This window comes from Oryx dammah, unplaced genomic scaffold (genome assembly GCF_014754425.2).
Source record: "Oryx dammah isolate SB20612 unplaced genomic scaffold, SCBI_Odam_1.1 HiC_scaffold_24, whole genome shotgun sequence".
Taxonomy (NCBI): domain Eukaryota; kingdom Metazoa; phylum Chordata; class Mammalia; order Artiodactyla; family Bovidae; genus Oryx; species Oryx dammah.
The window spans coordinates 69,992,205-70,008,098 of NW_024070208.1; the positions used below are offsets into that span (position 1 = coordinate 69,992,205).

Here is a 15,894-nt window from a genome sequence, read left to right on the forward strand (position 1 = left end):
AGACCTTTGACTTATTGCTTGCTCTCTATCTCATTTTCAAGAGAGCTTTCAAAGTATTAGCACCTTTTGAACTTCAAGTACATACATTTGTAATGTTAGCATTTATAGGAATGGACAGACAAAACGCTCCAGTGTGGAATGGGTTAATTGCACAACTGGTTGTTAAAGAGGCTTTGGGGAGTTAGTGTACAATTTTGCCTTGATTATCAGATCACATTATTATACATAGAGTGAGGCTGTGATCTGGATTTTGGCTGGGGGATCCCCCATCCTGAGCTTCTGGATGGTTCTGGACACTTTGTTGGCAGCCAGGGGCAGGAGGAGACAGCAGGTGGGCATGATGAGCACCAGTGATTCCCAGTGAAAGGACTGCCCTTGATGACAAGTTGGCAGAGTTGCTGACAAGTTGGTGACAAGTTGGTGGTTTCCAACACTTGGTTTATTTGTTAGTTGCAGGCAAAGAGAAAAAACGACCAGGTCTGGTCTCAAGAAGCCATCAGTATCGCACACCCAGTGCAGCCCCTTTACCAATGGAAATGCTCCCCTTCACCCCAGGTTTCGTGGTCCTGTGTGCTCCCCTCCTGTATCAGTGTGGATTAGTCAGGAAAACTGAACCCCAGCATGGGAGAGGGAGTTCCATGCAGGGAGTTAGTTACGTAGGTGATGAAAGAGGGAGGAAAAATTAGAAAGGGTAGAACCATTAGAATGGTGCATGAGACAACTCAGAGCTTAGCAAAGGCAGGAAGCTGCTCCCACCCCCAGGGCTGGAGGGGCTCAGGGAGGTGGTGCCTCCATCAGAGGGTCACCCTCCAGAGCAGAGCCCAGGAGCCCGGCTGTCAGAGTGGGGACCACAGAGCTCGTGTCCTGACTGTAGACTCACCCTGTCTTCCGTGCCTGTGACTCTGTGGTGCGCCCTGCGTCCTGTTCACCTGCTTCTGACTCAGCAGCTGTCTTCCCCACCAACAACACAGTGGTTTGTTCCCAGATACATGAAACCACGTCCCTGCACCTTCTGTCCATGGAAACTCACACACGGTGCCTGCCCTGCCCTGATGGTTTCTCCTGCCTTAATATAGTAGATTTATCTCCTGCTTGGTGTTTCTCGGTATAATGCTCTTGAAGCATTTATAGAAAGCACCACTAAAATTCCATCTTAAAGGCCGCTGTATGTGAATGCTAACACATACTTTATATGACTCATTAGCAGATTTCTTTTTTTCCCAGTAAACACATAGATTTACTTTATCATTTATTTATTTTTTGTAGATGTATTTTAAATCAGTTTGATATATGATGCAGATTGGTTCTGCAATTTTTAATGAACTGAAATAAAAGTATCTATATACAACAATATCTGCCTGTGCAATAAATATCTGCAAGGTAAAATAAAGGATTTTAGTTGTACTGCAGTCTATGTGAAAAAAAATCAGGTGAAAAATCTGAAAAGGTTTCTATATACCTTATAGAGTAAAAAAAAATCAAATTATTAATAACTCAAGGTACTAAACTGCTAAAGGAAGAGGAACAAGGCTGTAAGGCTTTTCTTGTAAACTAATTCCATATTATGGTTTTGTTAGAGCAGCATTCAAAATTACAGGAGAGGCTTCATCAGCTACATTTTCACAAAAATAGCTACAGTGCTAACATTACTGTGTGGCAAGGTGTTTCTGTCTACCTAAATGCCAATAATGCCTTTGCAACTAATATTTACCACTTTGGGAGAATGGAAATTCTATGTATTCTCAACTGAGTCTTGTATCTTCTAGCACTCACTAAAAACTAACAGTCATGGCACTATTGTGAGGTACCTAGGTTGTTACTACTGAGGGAAACACAAAAATGTAATCCTGCCTTTCCCCAGAAACCTCTGAAGCCAGAGATTTTAAACAATTAAGGCCCTTGAAAACACTAGAGATATGTACAGATTTGCAAGGAAAAGAAACTCTAGCTGTACCAGCAAGTAATGAAGAAACAGTAAATCTTCATTTTATGAACCTTTAATTATCCAAATGTAAGGAAATTTGGCTTAAGAAATGGACAAAAGCAATTTGTCATTTCTTACCATAAAACATTGAAAACCAAGTGCTAAATTCAACCACTATAGATTAAAGAAACAAAAACAAAAAAGCCTTAGTAATCGGAGCCTTAATGAGCAAAAGCTCATTTTAAATTGATTTGAGCCCCTGAACTACTCCTGTGTGTCAAAGTCAGGGAAGAGGGATCCCTCTAAACCTGAAAAAACTAGTGCTTCATAAGGAAACTAAAGAAATGAAAGTGTGCATGTTATCACACCACAGGAACTGAAACTGGTAAAGGATGGGAGAGAAGAAAGAAAAAGTATGATCTGCTTACCCAGGGCAATCATCATTAAAAATCTACAGTAATCTGACCAACTAAATTTTTTTCTGAAATTACGCTTCTCACACTTGCTGTGTTAAAACTTAAAATGATTGTCTCATTAAAGAGTAAATGATTCTAAGACAACTTGTTTCTTGCCTCATAAAAGCTACTTTTCAAGAAAGCTTGGTGGAAATCTTTTTGAGGCACAACAGTGTTAGGATAATTTTTTAAAGTACAGAGGAAAATAAAATTAAATCAACTTTATACTTTTTATTAGCCATAAGAAAACTTTTGGGTGGTTCAATAGATGAAGGCTTTTGACTTTCTTTAACATTGTTTAAATCACTTGGGTTTTGAATAAAATAGGGATGTTTTCAATTAAATGCTAACACTTAAGTATCTTAAAGCAGATTTTTTTACTGTCCACATTGACAGTTACATCCTCAGAGGAACTTTTTCCTTCTTTAATGTGAAATATCAGATCACCAAAATTTTAGGTTAAGTTTACCTTTTAGGCTGTCTTTAAGCACTGTTTTTTTAATTTCTCAAAGATATAAGGTGCTTTACAAGTATGAATAATATGCTGCTATACTTTACTATTTTTCTTGTTTCTATGTAGAAAGAATAACTATTATTAAGCACAGAATTTTGCTCTAAGGCTACTAAATTTATAAATCTATTCCACTTTGGAAATGATAGCCAAAAATCCACCTGATTGATGCTGCTTCAGCATATTCTTCTCAATTCTGGTCACTAAACTACATCCTGAGTTCACATAAAAATAACACAGCTTTCAGACTTTAAAATGACAACATTTAAACTGCCAAGAGAGTCATGGGGTTGTCTGCACAGGACAGTGTTTTCCATCACTTACAGAGTCACAGCTGACATGTCAAGAAGAGAGAACCAATACCACAGCAACAGTCATTTAAGGTAAAAGAAGACACAAGATTTCATGCAGAATGTTTTAAATATTCCCTTGAGCAACGTGATTTAACTGATTCTTCTTCAAGGACGGTGCTCATATAGGAACAGTTAAAAGTCCTAGAATAACATATTCCACGTGGGACATATTGAAAGAAAATGTTGTGGTTTCAGTTAGTTACACTCCAGTCCTTGTTAATTTAGCAGGTCTGTTTTCACAGTGTAGTAGTTTTGTTTTTTAGATCTGCAAAATTTATACAGAAAGAAAATGACACCCTGCACACCCAAGACAAAGATATTTCCTCTAAAGAAACTGGATGTGTCAAAGGCAGACTTTGGCACAGGTTGGGTGGTCGGAGTTAGAGTGGTGTTACTCGTACCGGACGTGGTCTCTGTGGTGGGAGCTGAGGAGGGGAAGGCAGAGTCGTGGTTTTAGAATTGGTTGGCGTTGGTTGGCAGTGGGCACAGAACAGAATTCAGCTCCTGGCAGTCACTAATGTTGAGTTATCTGAACAGTAGCTTTTACCTTTCATTTTTTCCCAAAGAAGTTAATATTAGCAACCTTAGCATCAAAACAGGAAACACAGCTGTTGTGGTTTCCCAGATTTCTGGTGCTGGAGAAGTGCCCCTGAGGAGTGGAGGCCCTGGGGCTCTCGTGGTGCTCAGTAAAGCCAGGCCGTACTCACGTCAGGGCCAGGGTGGTGCCCTGAGCCGGTCATCACACAGAGCGTGGCCAGGCAGCCCGCAGCCCAGAGCAGCAGGTGGGAGAGCCCGACGTCGCGTCCTCCGTGCAGGTGTTCAAGTAGACCCGGGGCGCCCAACGCTGTCTGTCCTTCTGTCCCCTGCATCCTCCCCCGCAGTGTGTGCAGGTGTCCATTGAATTGCTTTTGTGTGAAACTATGCAGCATTTTAAAGTGAACTATCTTGTTCTTTCAAGAGTTTAATAGCTTGGTCACACACTTCTGCATAAAATTGCACTGTAGTCCAGAACACCCTGTCCAATTCCCCTGGCCTTGCCTATGGAAGGACTGTGCCCCTTGCTGGGGTCATTAGTAATTAGGACTGTCGGGTTAGGTCATGGGTGAGAGAGCCCTCGGAGGGGAAGGGGAAGACATTGGGGTTTTGGAGAGAAGCTGAGTCTGAATGAAGCCCCTGCTGGGCTGGGAGGCAGGAGACAGACTTGAGCTCTGTAACCTGCTCCCCTAGACAGCCAGGTGGGCAGATGGGAAAGGTCTCAGGGACCCAGGTCTCATTCATGGAATGATGGGACTTCATCTCAATCTTTATGCTTTAAAATAAATGGTCCCAGGACTTCTCTGGTAGTCCAGTGGTTAAGAATCCACCTTCCAGTGCAGGGGATGTGGGTTCCACCCCTGGTGAAGAATAAGATCTCACATGCTCTGGAGCAATTAAGCCCACACACTGCAACAAAGACCCAGAGCAGCCAAAATAAGAAAAATAGTCCTGTGGGAGCCCACAGATCTCACGGGACCGGGGTTTCGAACTGCGTCTGCACAGAGTCCGGACTCAGATGATAATCCTTGAGTCAGTGTCCCGTAGCCTGGATAACCAGTGGGGGAGGGACCCAGAAGCCATGGACTGTTGAGTGCTGCCCCCTTCTGGTCACCTCTGAGCAGTGCCGGATCCTGAAGCCTGAACAGGGAGGGAACACTGTCTGGCCCTGACAGACAGTTCAATTCAGTTCAGTCGCTCAGTTGTGTCCAACTCTTTGTGACCCCATGGACTGCAGCACACCAGGCTTCCCTGTATGTACATCACCAACTTCCAGAGCTTACTCAAACTCATGTCCATCAAGTCAGTGATGCCATCCAACCAACTCATCCTCTGTCATCCCCCTTCTCCCACCTTCAATCTTTCCCAGCATCAGGGTCTTCTCAAATGATTCATTTCTTTGTATCAGGTGGCCAAACTATTGGAGTTTCAGATTCAGCATCAGTCTTTCCAGTGAATATTCAGGGCTGATTTCCTTTAGGATGGACTGGTTGTATCTCTATGCTGTCCAAGGGACTCTCAAGAGTCTTCTCCAACACCACAGTTCAAAAGCATCAATTCTTTGGCGCTCAGCTTTCTTTGTAGTCCAACTCTCACATCCATACATGACTCCTGGAAAAATCATAGCTTTGACTAGATGGACCTTTGTTGGTAAAGTAATGTCTCTGCTTTTTAATATGCTGTGTAGGTTGGTCATAGCTTTTCTTTGAAGGAGCAAGCATCTTTTAATTTCATGGCTGCAATCACCATCTGCAGTGATTTTGGGGCTCCAAAAAATAAACTCTGTCACTGTTTCCATTGTTTCCCCATCTATTTGCCATGAAGTGATGGGACTGGATGCCATGATCTTAGTTTTCTGAATGTCAAGTTTTAAGCCAGCTTTTTCACTCTCCTCTTTCACTTTCATCAAGAAGCTCTTTAGTTTTTCTTCACTTTCTGCCCTAAGGGTGATGTCTTCTGCATATCTGAGGTTATTGATATTTCTCCCGGCAGTCTTGATTCCAGCTTGTGCTTCATCCAGCCTGGCATTTCACTTGAAATGACAGACTGAGGGGCTGCAATAGGAAGCTGATGTTTGTAGGTAGTTCACTATTTTGTAGTAATAACTGAGTGAAAAGTAGTAAAATAGGAATCCCAAGTGTCAGGCAGGAAGAAAGGAGTGGAGAAGCTTAAAAAGCTTTAAAAATATTTCTTATGTATTAAAATCTAGCTTCTTGTTGATAATTTGTCATTCCCCAAATCTGAAACTTGTTTTTTTGTGTGTGTGTGATGAAAAATCATTGTCATTATTTTAGTATGTGAATGTTGTATAATCAGTTCAGGTCTTTCCAGAAAATATTTTCAGTTTGAAGATTATCCAGACTTTTAATCCAGACTCTGTGCTTTTAGTCTTTAGGGCATTTTACTTAATCACGTGTAACCACTATTTTTTTTTCTTGACACAGAAGTTACTGGCAATTTTATTAACACTTTGAATATGTAAAGACACCCACACACACCCTTAAGTCTACCACGAATACAACCTGTGATTGGCTTGATGAGTACTTTGTTTTTCTCCCTCACATTGCTGTTGCGTGTACCTTCATGTTTTATGTTTTTCTTACAGTACAAGTACTTTATTGCTCCTATTTAGCCAGGACAGGTAATGCATGTAAGACATAGGAAATTGAGGCTTTATCACTTTATCCCATAATGTCATTAATTTCTTTATTCCCCAATTGTTGCTGTGTTTGTGCTGCAGTAGAGCTCTCATTAATTGAGAGCTTTGACTGTTACTTATAAGAGTTAATTTACCAAGAGTGGCTTCTTCATATAAAGCGCCCCTTTGCTTGCTGAGCATTACTGAGGTTCATTCTATATTGAATGAAAATGGAGACTTTCGTGGAGATTTCAAATTACCTATTGAAGGGCCGGGCACACCAGGTACTTATGCTGCCACCTAGTGGATTAATGAGAAAGACAGTTAAAACCAGGGGTCACGATGAAAACTTGAAAAGGAAGTCAAAGTGTTAGCCCCTCAATCGTGTCCAGTTGTTTGCTACCCCACCGACTGTAGCCCGCCAGGCTCCTCTGTCCCTGATATTCTCCAGGCAAGAATACTGGAGTTTCCATTCTCTTCTCCAGGGGATCTTCCTGACCCAGGGATCGAAACTCGGATCTCCTACATTGCAGGCAGATTCTTTACCATCCGAGCCACGTGATTAAAACCCTCCCACACTGGATATTGTATTAAGTACATTATTTTAATAAACTAGTGTGCATCCTTCAGTTTGCATTTCAGGCAGGTGCCTTGTCATCTCTGCTATTTAAAATCTGTGAGTGTCTAGAGCTGTGTCTGGAAATCTGGTGAAAGAAGGAGCCTTCCTAAAGGCAGCTAAAACTTCTTCAACACCCCAAAGAGATAGGATTGGATGAAAAGGCCTCTTGGGAACAGTGTATTGAAATAGGAAGAAGAAAAATGTTGGTTAATGTTAGCATATCAATAACTATTACATTATTTTCTCTATTTTCTAAAGTAAGGTATGTGTTACTTTATTGAAATGGGTACATTTTTATAAACTTTCATTTGCAGGAATCAGAAACCCCAGCTCTACGAGGCCTTTCCTTTACTGTCAGACCCGGTGAACTGTTAGCTGTGGTTGGACCTGTGGGCGCAGGAAAGGTGAGTTGTGATGCCCTTGATGCAAAATCATAGCCCCTGTTAAATTCTCAAGAGTGGAGCCCGGAGCTGAGTGTGACACAGTTTGAATGTATCTAGAATGGTGTTTCTCTAGGTGTGTTCCATGCAATATTAGTTTTGTGAGAAGGTTTTGTGGCCATATAAACCTGGATAAATGCACACTGTGCTTTCCTTCTTGGTGCTTTACGTTGCACAGTGGGGAGCTGGTGTCAGGAATTTGGACATCTCAGTGAAGGAGATTATCTATGTGACAGCTGTTCAGTTTGGATGGAGACAATAGGGGCTTCTTTTTGTCACAGTGGCCCCTCCAGGAATTCTGGAGGTGGTAAAGGCTCTTCTGAGGAGCTCTGAGTGTTTCCTTACGTGACTTGACTTGGTCCCATCAGTGCACATGCAGTGAAGGTGCAGCCACGTCCCCAAAATGTGAGCTCTCTTAATTGCTTTTGTGATTTCTTTTTTTTTGTTCCCATAAAGACCTGTTATGTGCCTTCTATAAATGCATCCAGTAAATGGAGAAATAAACTGGGATAAAAGCTGTAGATTCTTATAATCTACACATTTTTCATACAAGATACATTTTTTCAGAGGCTCCTTATAAGGATTTTCCATTGGAATAGGCAGGTCCCTGTTGCTGGTTACCTGATTATATTGTGAACAACTTCTTCTCCACAGCCCTGCATGAATCCCAGGATTTGTGAGGCAGACAACAGCTGTTGTGAAACGCGTCAACTTTCTCTTCCCTAGCCCACTGCAAAGAGCTACCATAGCGGCCATGGTTCCTTGCTCCTCCCCTCCCCACATAGTTTTTTTAAGAACAAGTATTTGTCAAGTAACAGATACCAGATGCAAGAACAGCTGCATTAAACATCAGAAACAGAAAGAACACCTCACGCTGGTCTGCTCTGCTAGCGAAGGATGTTGGACATTCTTAGTCTTTGCTGAGTAGAGCACTTCATTTGGGGGAAACTCTGGCAGGGTGGATTGTTACAGTATTAATATTCCTTATCAACCTTTAGTCTACATTGACCAATAGTGCTGTTTTCCATTTTTTCCTGCAACTTCCAGAGCTGTACTTTATCCTGTTCTGATATCACTGATCAAGCACCAGGGTGGGGTCGGCTGTGCTGCGGGGCGTGTTCCGTCCTGAGTGCTGCCTGTTCACATGTGTGTGTTGCTGTCTGTTTCAGTCATCACTGTTACGTGCTCTGCTGGGGGAGCTGCCCCCGAGTCAGGGGAAGGTCACCGTGCATGGGAGGATCGCGTATGTTTCTCAGCAGCCCTGGTTGTTTCCAGGAACTGTGAGGAGTAACATTTTATTTGGGAAGAAATATGAAAAAGACCGATATGAAAAAGTAATAAGGGCTTGTGCTTTGGAAGAGGTGAGTAATGACTCTTGAGTTGCATGTACTCAGATTTCAAATAATGATAATATTGGTTTAAGCTCTAAGATTTGTTGAAAGTTCTTTTTATTTGATTTTGAAAGGTCTTTTATTTGTTGCTTTAAGCTGGACTTCTGAGTAAGTATGCAGTCATATACGTTGTTGTTTTAATTCTGGTGTGATAATGATGGTCACAGAATGCCTTTGTTTCATTTGGTGAAGTTTCATTCACTTTTAGATTATTTTTTTAATGGACAATTAACAAAAATTTGTAAGAATAGAGAGCACTGTGTAATGAACCCTCATGTTCCCACCCCCGGGTTCAGCCAGGGTCAGCTGGTGGCCAGTCTTGCTGGGTGTTTACCCCTGCCCTGTGCCACCCCTCCACCCAACATGCCACCCCATCCCCTGGTATTCCAAAGCAGATCCTAGACCTCAGGTGAGTTCATCTGTAGACATTGTTGTTCAGTCACTAAGTCCTGTCCAACTCTTTTTGACCCCGTGGAGTACAGCACGCCAGGATTCCCTGTCCTTCACCATCTCCTGGAGCTTTCTCAAACTCATGTCCACCAAGTTGGTGATGCCATCCAACCATCTCATTCTCTGTCATCCCCTTCTCCTCCTGCCCTCAGTCTTTTCCAGTGTCAGAGTCTTTTCCAATGAGTTGGCAGTTCGTACAAGTGGCCAAATTATTGGAGCTTCAGCTTTAGCATCAGTCTTTCCAATGAATATTCAGGGTTGATTTCCTTTAGGATTGACTGGTTTAATCTCCTTGCAGTCCAAGGGACTCTCAAGAGACTTCTCTAGAACAATAATTCAGAAGTATCAATTCTTTGGCATTCAGCCTTCTTTATAGTCCAACTCTCACATTCATACACGTCTACTGGAAAAATCATAGCTTTGACTGTATGGACCCTTGTCAGCAAAGTGATGTCTCTGCTTTTTAATATGCTGTCTAGGTTGGTCGTAGCTTTTCTTCCAAAAGAGCAAGCATCTTTTAATTTCATGGCTGCAGTCACCATCTGCAGTGATTTTTTTTTCATCTGCAGTGATTTTTGAGCCAAAGAAAATAAAATCTGTCACTGTTTCCACCTTTTCCCCACCTATTTGCCAGGAGGTAATGGGACCAGATGTCACATAAATCAACAGTAAACATATTCTGTTACCATAAGCAATATAATATGTAACATTTGACTGTATATTATCTTTAACCACTTTTAAAAACTTTAAAAATTTTATAAAAAGCTTTTAATGATTTTAAAAACTTTTAGGCATTACATAAAGGTATCATGCTGATAAATTCTAGTTTGATATTTTCCCACATAGATTGCTTGATCTTACAAACCCATCTTGGATGCCTGTAAGTTTGTACTTTCATCTTATATTTACACATTCTTGCCAACTTGGACATTTTCTTTTCAGACTGCCTTAACAATCATAGGATAATAAGTTAACTGATCATTCTGTGTCTAGGTATAGAGGCCTTTGAGACTTGAGTTATTTTAGTGTTGCCTTCATTTCAAATATAATCTTCGGTCACCACCTGGGCAGTGTGATGTGAAAGAGCAAAAGGCTATGAACTGGTTCAAAAGGACATGATCTGGTTCAGATTCCAGCTCTTCTGTTTAACAGTTGACCATCCTCAGACCAGTGATATGACCTCACTTAGTAAATTTGCTCATCTGTGAAATGGGGCCAGGACTTCCTGTGAGCTTGTTGTGAGGATTAGAGATAATCAGCGTCAGGGTCCAGCCCAGAGCTTGGTGCACAGATCTTACCACCCCCAACCCCGCCAGGAGCTGAGAGAAGCCATGTACACATGTACAAATGATGGAGCAGAATAAGATGGTCCTTCATGAGAGACGGGAGATGTAAACAGAGCCTTAGGAACTCAGCAGGTAGGGATGAGTCCAGGATGGTTCCATGGGAGAGGGTACTTGGGATGAGCCTGGGGAAACAGGCAGGATATTGACAAGGTGTGAGAGGAGGGGCAATTCCACGTGGAAGAAAAGCTGTGAAGGAAGCAGGGTTCCTGCTGCTCCACTCTCGAGTCTAGCCCTCCTCTGCCAGGGCCTCACATCTGGCCCACATTTACCATTTCAGCAGTCTGCTCCGTGGTGCTTCTACTGCAAGTCTCTACCATCGCTGAAGGCCCTTGATGTGCTTCTGGACAGATGGCATCAAACTAGCATCACCATTTACTAGTTTGCCTCTAGTGTGTGTGTCTGCTGTTCAGTGAGAATTGGGGAAACTTAACTTAAAGGAAAATAACATGAATAAGAATAACTTTCTGTTACCGGGGGGAATTGTAGTGTATACTCAAGTCAGACTTTTCCCTTTAACGTAATCAGAAAATAGTGGCTGGGAAATTAGCAGGACTTGGATTTTATTTCTAATCCTGTGAAATGTTTTTCCCATTTGGGGCTGGTCTATAAATAATGGTCAGAGTCAACGACAAGTTCACAGGACTGCTACCAGACTTGGAGAGCGCTTGTTTCTTGTGCCCCAACTGTGCTGAGTGAATGAGTGGATTTAGGTGCCTTTTCTAGAACATGGTGAGGATTGCTGTGCTATGATGTGTTACTATTTTGAGAAACAAAATGAAACAACATAGAATCAAAGCATAAAAGCTAAGTGGAACAGTTTACAAGGACTTCAACAGTGAAACACAGGCCAACAACTCTGTGTGTGTGTGTGTGAGAACCTGTCTTAAAATGGCTCACTGTTGTTCATGAAAACCTAAGCAAGGGATGGTAATAACTTCTGAGCTCAACAAAGAAAGAAGGTGAAAAATTATGAATTTTCATGACAGACCAATTGCTGCCTTTCATTGGATGTACCCCAGTTAAGCTTTGAGTGAGCAGGGAACCTGTGTGTCTGTGTGCCTGTCAGGGAGGGTTACGATGGAGACACCTTCTTTCTTCTCTTTATGGTCATGTGCTTTGCATATTGTGATCCACACTATGAATGGGTTCCCACTGTTGGCTTGATGAGAAAATAGGCATCAATCACCAGCAGCAAGTTACAATCAACTCCAATCCTTTTTCCATTTATGGAGGGTGTTCATACTTAGATTCTCACAGCATCCTTGAGTTTAGTAACTCTTGTTTCTGTAGCACATTCTGTAGAAGAGGAAAGTGAGACTTAGGGAGATCAAAGGACTTGTTTATCATGCAGACTCCAGTGTGCTACCTGCTTTCTTCCCAAATTTGCTAGAGACAGAGAGTGAGGGCGTCATCTGCAGAAAGGTACTGCTGTGTATCTTAGGTTGATGCCTGAGGGGTTTAGTAGATAATCCAAAGATTTTTAATGTAATAATTGTGTAACTTAAACCTGATTGTTATCTTGTCATTTTGGGGATATTGTTGTCATTTTTTTTTTTAATTTCCCCAGGTGCTCTGGGGAAAATAGACTGATTTGTCTATTTACTTCTTAAATAGAATTCAAATATAATTTATGGTAGATTCCCAGATCCTCAAGTCAAAACATCATATCTTTCTTAACTTTGAGTTTTTCCTGCTTTTACAGACAAGCATCTACTTATTTCAGCTGATCTGCTGGGTGTCCATTGGGCAAACTGTTTCTTTCCTTTTGGTTTTCCTGCCCAGCCTGCTCTTTCTGCTCCCATTTCTTGTACAGAACTTGTCTATCACACTATGATTTGCCTTAAGTATCACTGTGAAGACATTGGTCAGGTGTTATCCCTTCTCTGAAAGTAGGAAGCAGAGACCAAGATCAGCAAAAGTGGTAATTTAAGATACAATAAATCCTCTTCCTTCACCAGCATGGGCCACCAGCTCTCACACCTGTGTCTCTGGCACAGACCTTCACACGTGCATGTCCAGCTGCACTGGTGGCACTCGGTGGCATCACCAAGAGGTCATCTCAGCTTGTCCACAAGAAAAGCCTCCTAAACCTGCATCTGCCATCTTCCCCAACTCAGCAAATGGAGACTCTGTCTTTCCCCTTCTTCAGCCCAAACACCACAGTCCTCTTCTCTTACAGACAACACCCATCCTGTCAGCAGGTCTTACAGACTCTGCCTTCCAGATGTCTCTGCAGTGTGACCCGGTCTCTCCATTCCCACTGTTTTCTAGCTTATTCCAGTAATGTCCTCACTTGTGTCTGCCCTCACCCTTCCCCACTCACTGTCTGTTTTCTGCAAAACACAGGAGTTTGTTTCCTTGTAAACCTCAGACCATGTCAGTCCTCCCCTCACTCTCCTCCTCTTACTGGAGTGACCCCAGGCTCCTCCTGCTCTGTCTCCGGCCTCACTCCCATCATTCTTACTCTGCTCTGCTCTCCTGAACTCCTTGCTTGTCCTGAACCCCTTGGGCATCTCTCCGTGGCCTCTACACTCTCCCCCTCCCTCTGTGAGGAGCAGCCTCTCCAGGTCTGCCTGAGCACCGCCCCCTCCCCAGATCTGCTCACAGCTCCTCTGAGCAAAGCCCTCACACTCTAGTGTGGACTCACTTCCTCCTTCAGTCTCCATCCGTCTGAGCTGGTTTGCTTTTCCTTCATGTCCTCAGTTCGTGTGCTCGGGTTAATTTTCCTTATCATCATCTCCCACTGTGGAAAGAAATTCTAGGGGCTCTGTTTCCTCGTGGCTGAATTCATTGTGCCCAGAACGGTGCCTGGTGTATAGTCAGTCCTCAATAAATACCTGTTAAAGTGGTCAAATGCATAAATGCTTCGAAAAAAATACAGAATGAAAACAAAGGAAAAGCCCTGAGGGTTTTTTTTAATTTTCTTGGTTGCAGTTTAGTCACTATGAAATAAGCCCATTGCCGTTGATTAAATACTTGTATGAAGAAATGATGCTAAAATGTTAGGATGGCAGGAGAGCGCATTTTAAGTCTTTTTCTTTTTTCCTTTTCTATCTCCATACAGGATTTGCACAATTTGAAGGAAGATGTAATTGTGAGAGGAGATGGAGGAACCCCACTGAGTGAAGGAGAGAAAGCCCGAGTCAGCCTTGCAAGGTAAGTGGGGTTTCAGTTGCCATCCTGCCCCTCCTCCTCTGCAGCTCCTAGTGGACGTGAGCATGCAGACCCCGCTCACCGGGTGGGCCTGTGTGAAGCAGGGTCTTTCCTCTTTCCCTGGGCTCTTGGAATGAACATGGAGTTGTTGGATGCCATCATAATTCAGAGATGGGACCGAGGGAGTGTGAAGTGTCCCCTCCTGACGTCTCTCTACATTTTCTAGAGCCGTGTATCAGGATGCAGACATCTACCTCCTGGACGATCCATTCAGTGCAGTGGACGTAGGAGTCAGCAGGCACTTGTTTGAACAGTGAGTTTGCTCCTGTTTTCCATTATTTCTGCTTTCCAAGAACCCTGTAGAGATCAGGGAAGAGAGCTCAGGAAAGCCTTTGTGCTTTAGGAGTCTCAGCTCTCTGCCTTGGTGTCCCTCCCTTCCCTCCCTTCCCTCCACACAAGATCCATCATAGAGAAGTTTTGCATCATGAAGAGGTCAGGACAGGAAAATACGCCAGGTGTGGAGGAGAGTGGGGTCGGTGCTTTAGGGAGTGAGGGATACATGGCAGATTCCCCCATGACTTGCAGGTAATGGATCCAAACCCCAGGGATAAGAATGATGTAAAAATTTGAAATCCAAGAGTAGGCCTTGGTGCCGGGGTCCAGCCCCGGTGGATCCAGGGAATTCGAAGGTGGGGACGGCATCGGCATCTTTGGAAATAACTTATTTAATTACAGATAGAGAGGGATTAGGAGATTGGCAGAGAAAAAGAGGCCGAATAACTTGGTTCACGTGGGATACCAATCACCACCTACGTAGGCCACAGGTGTCTTCCCGTTCTCCCGAAGAAGAGGAGGCACTGAGGCCCCCCTGGTCTGATCTTAGAAGCCCAGGCAAAATTAATAGGCTTGGTGGGTACCCATGTACCAGATGGGAATTTGGCCAGAAAATAGTAGGAGAGAAACAGGGGATGAATAACTTGGTTTACGTGGGATACCAATAAAATTCCAAGACAAGGAATTTGCACCATCTACGTTGGGCCGCTGGTGCCACTTGAATATCGGAAGGTGCCCCTCCTTGGGCTCCTTCTCGCATGGGCTTGAAAACCGGGGCAAATAAGTAGACTTGGAGGGCACCCACGCTCCAGATGGGAATTCAGCCAGAGAAAGGGGGAGCAGAAAAGGACGACATGAGGGAATCAGTCTTTCTGGAAACTGACCCGATTTCTTTATTTTGGGGTTTGTTTCTATACCTTTTGTTACACATAGGGATGAATACAGAGTCACGTGGGGGTCAGCAGTGCTGACCTTTATCAAAATCAGGTGCTTCACATAAATGTATAACAAAAAAAGGTCTTATCATCTTCTGGCCATGAGTGAGACCTGCTGACATTCTATGGTCCTTTCTGATAACCAAAAAACCTTATTTCTTCCAAGGGTGTTTTTTCTTAAACCAGGCACCACCCTCCAGATAAAGTTGCATTCCTATAGGGTGAGGGTGTAGTGAGTTACAATCAAGAAAGGAATTTATTTAACCCAAGGTTAACAGGATTAATCTTAAAGGTTAATACTTATTTCTCCTATATGTTACTTATATTCATTATACAGGCAGGGAATATGGAGATTTAGCGGCAAACATCAGCCCAACAAATGAAAATCCTTTCATCAATGCTCCCCTTAAGATCTATTTAGTCTTAAGATAGCGATAAAGTTACATTTTTACATAACAAAGACACAGTGATTTATAACAAAGCACAGTGATCTATTACAGAAGAGAAAATCCATTAACTCAAAAAGTCTAGTATTGCCAACATCAAAAACTACTATATTTCCTTTTCTATATTCCAAATACATTGATTAATATATTCCCAGGTGCCTAAGGATATGGAGGCCTGGCGGCAATCATTGACTCAACAATGAGAAAAGCCCTATGCTAATTAAGACTCTCAAAATACTCCAAAACTCTCTGTGCTGTTTATGGTTGAGAGGTAGTAAACAATCATGTGTGTAGTGGCAGGATTATGGATAATCCTGTCACACAAGCTAGTCTGTCAGCAGAGAGGTTTGACCTGAGACATCCTTG

The 15,894-nt window shown here is 42.8% G+C and overlaps 1 protein-coding gene across 1 annotated transcript in view; it reads left to right on the forward strand.

Moving 5' to 3' along the window:
- LOC120883302 (multidrug resistance-associated protein 4-like) overlaps positions 1 to 15,894 on the forward strand; it is a 296,729-nt gene that overhangs the window by 26,890 nt on the left and 253,945 nt on the right. Inside the window, 4 exon segments of the mRNA XM_040267344.1 lie at positions 7,349 to 7,438; positions 8,644 to 8,835; positions 13,726 to 13,817; positions 14,041 to 14,127. Of these exon segments, the coding sequence (XP_040123278.1) occupies positions 7,349 to 7,438; positions 8,644 to 8,835; positions 13,726 to 13,817; positions 14,041 to 14,127 (461 nt within the window).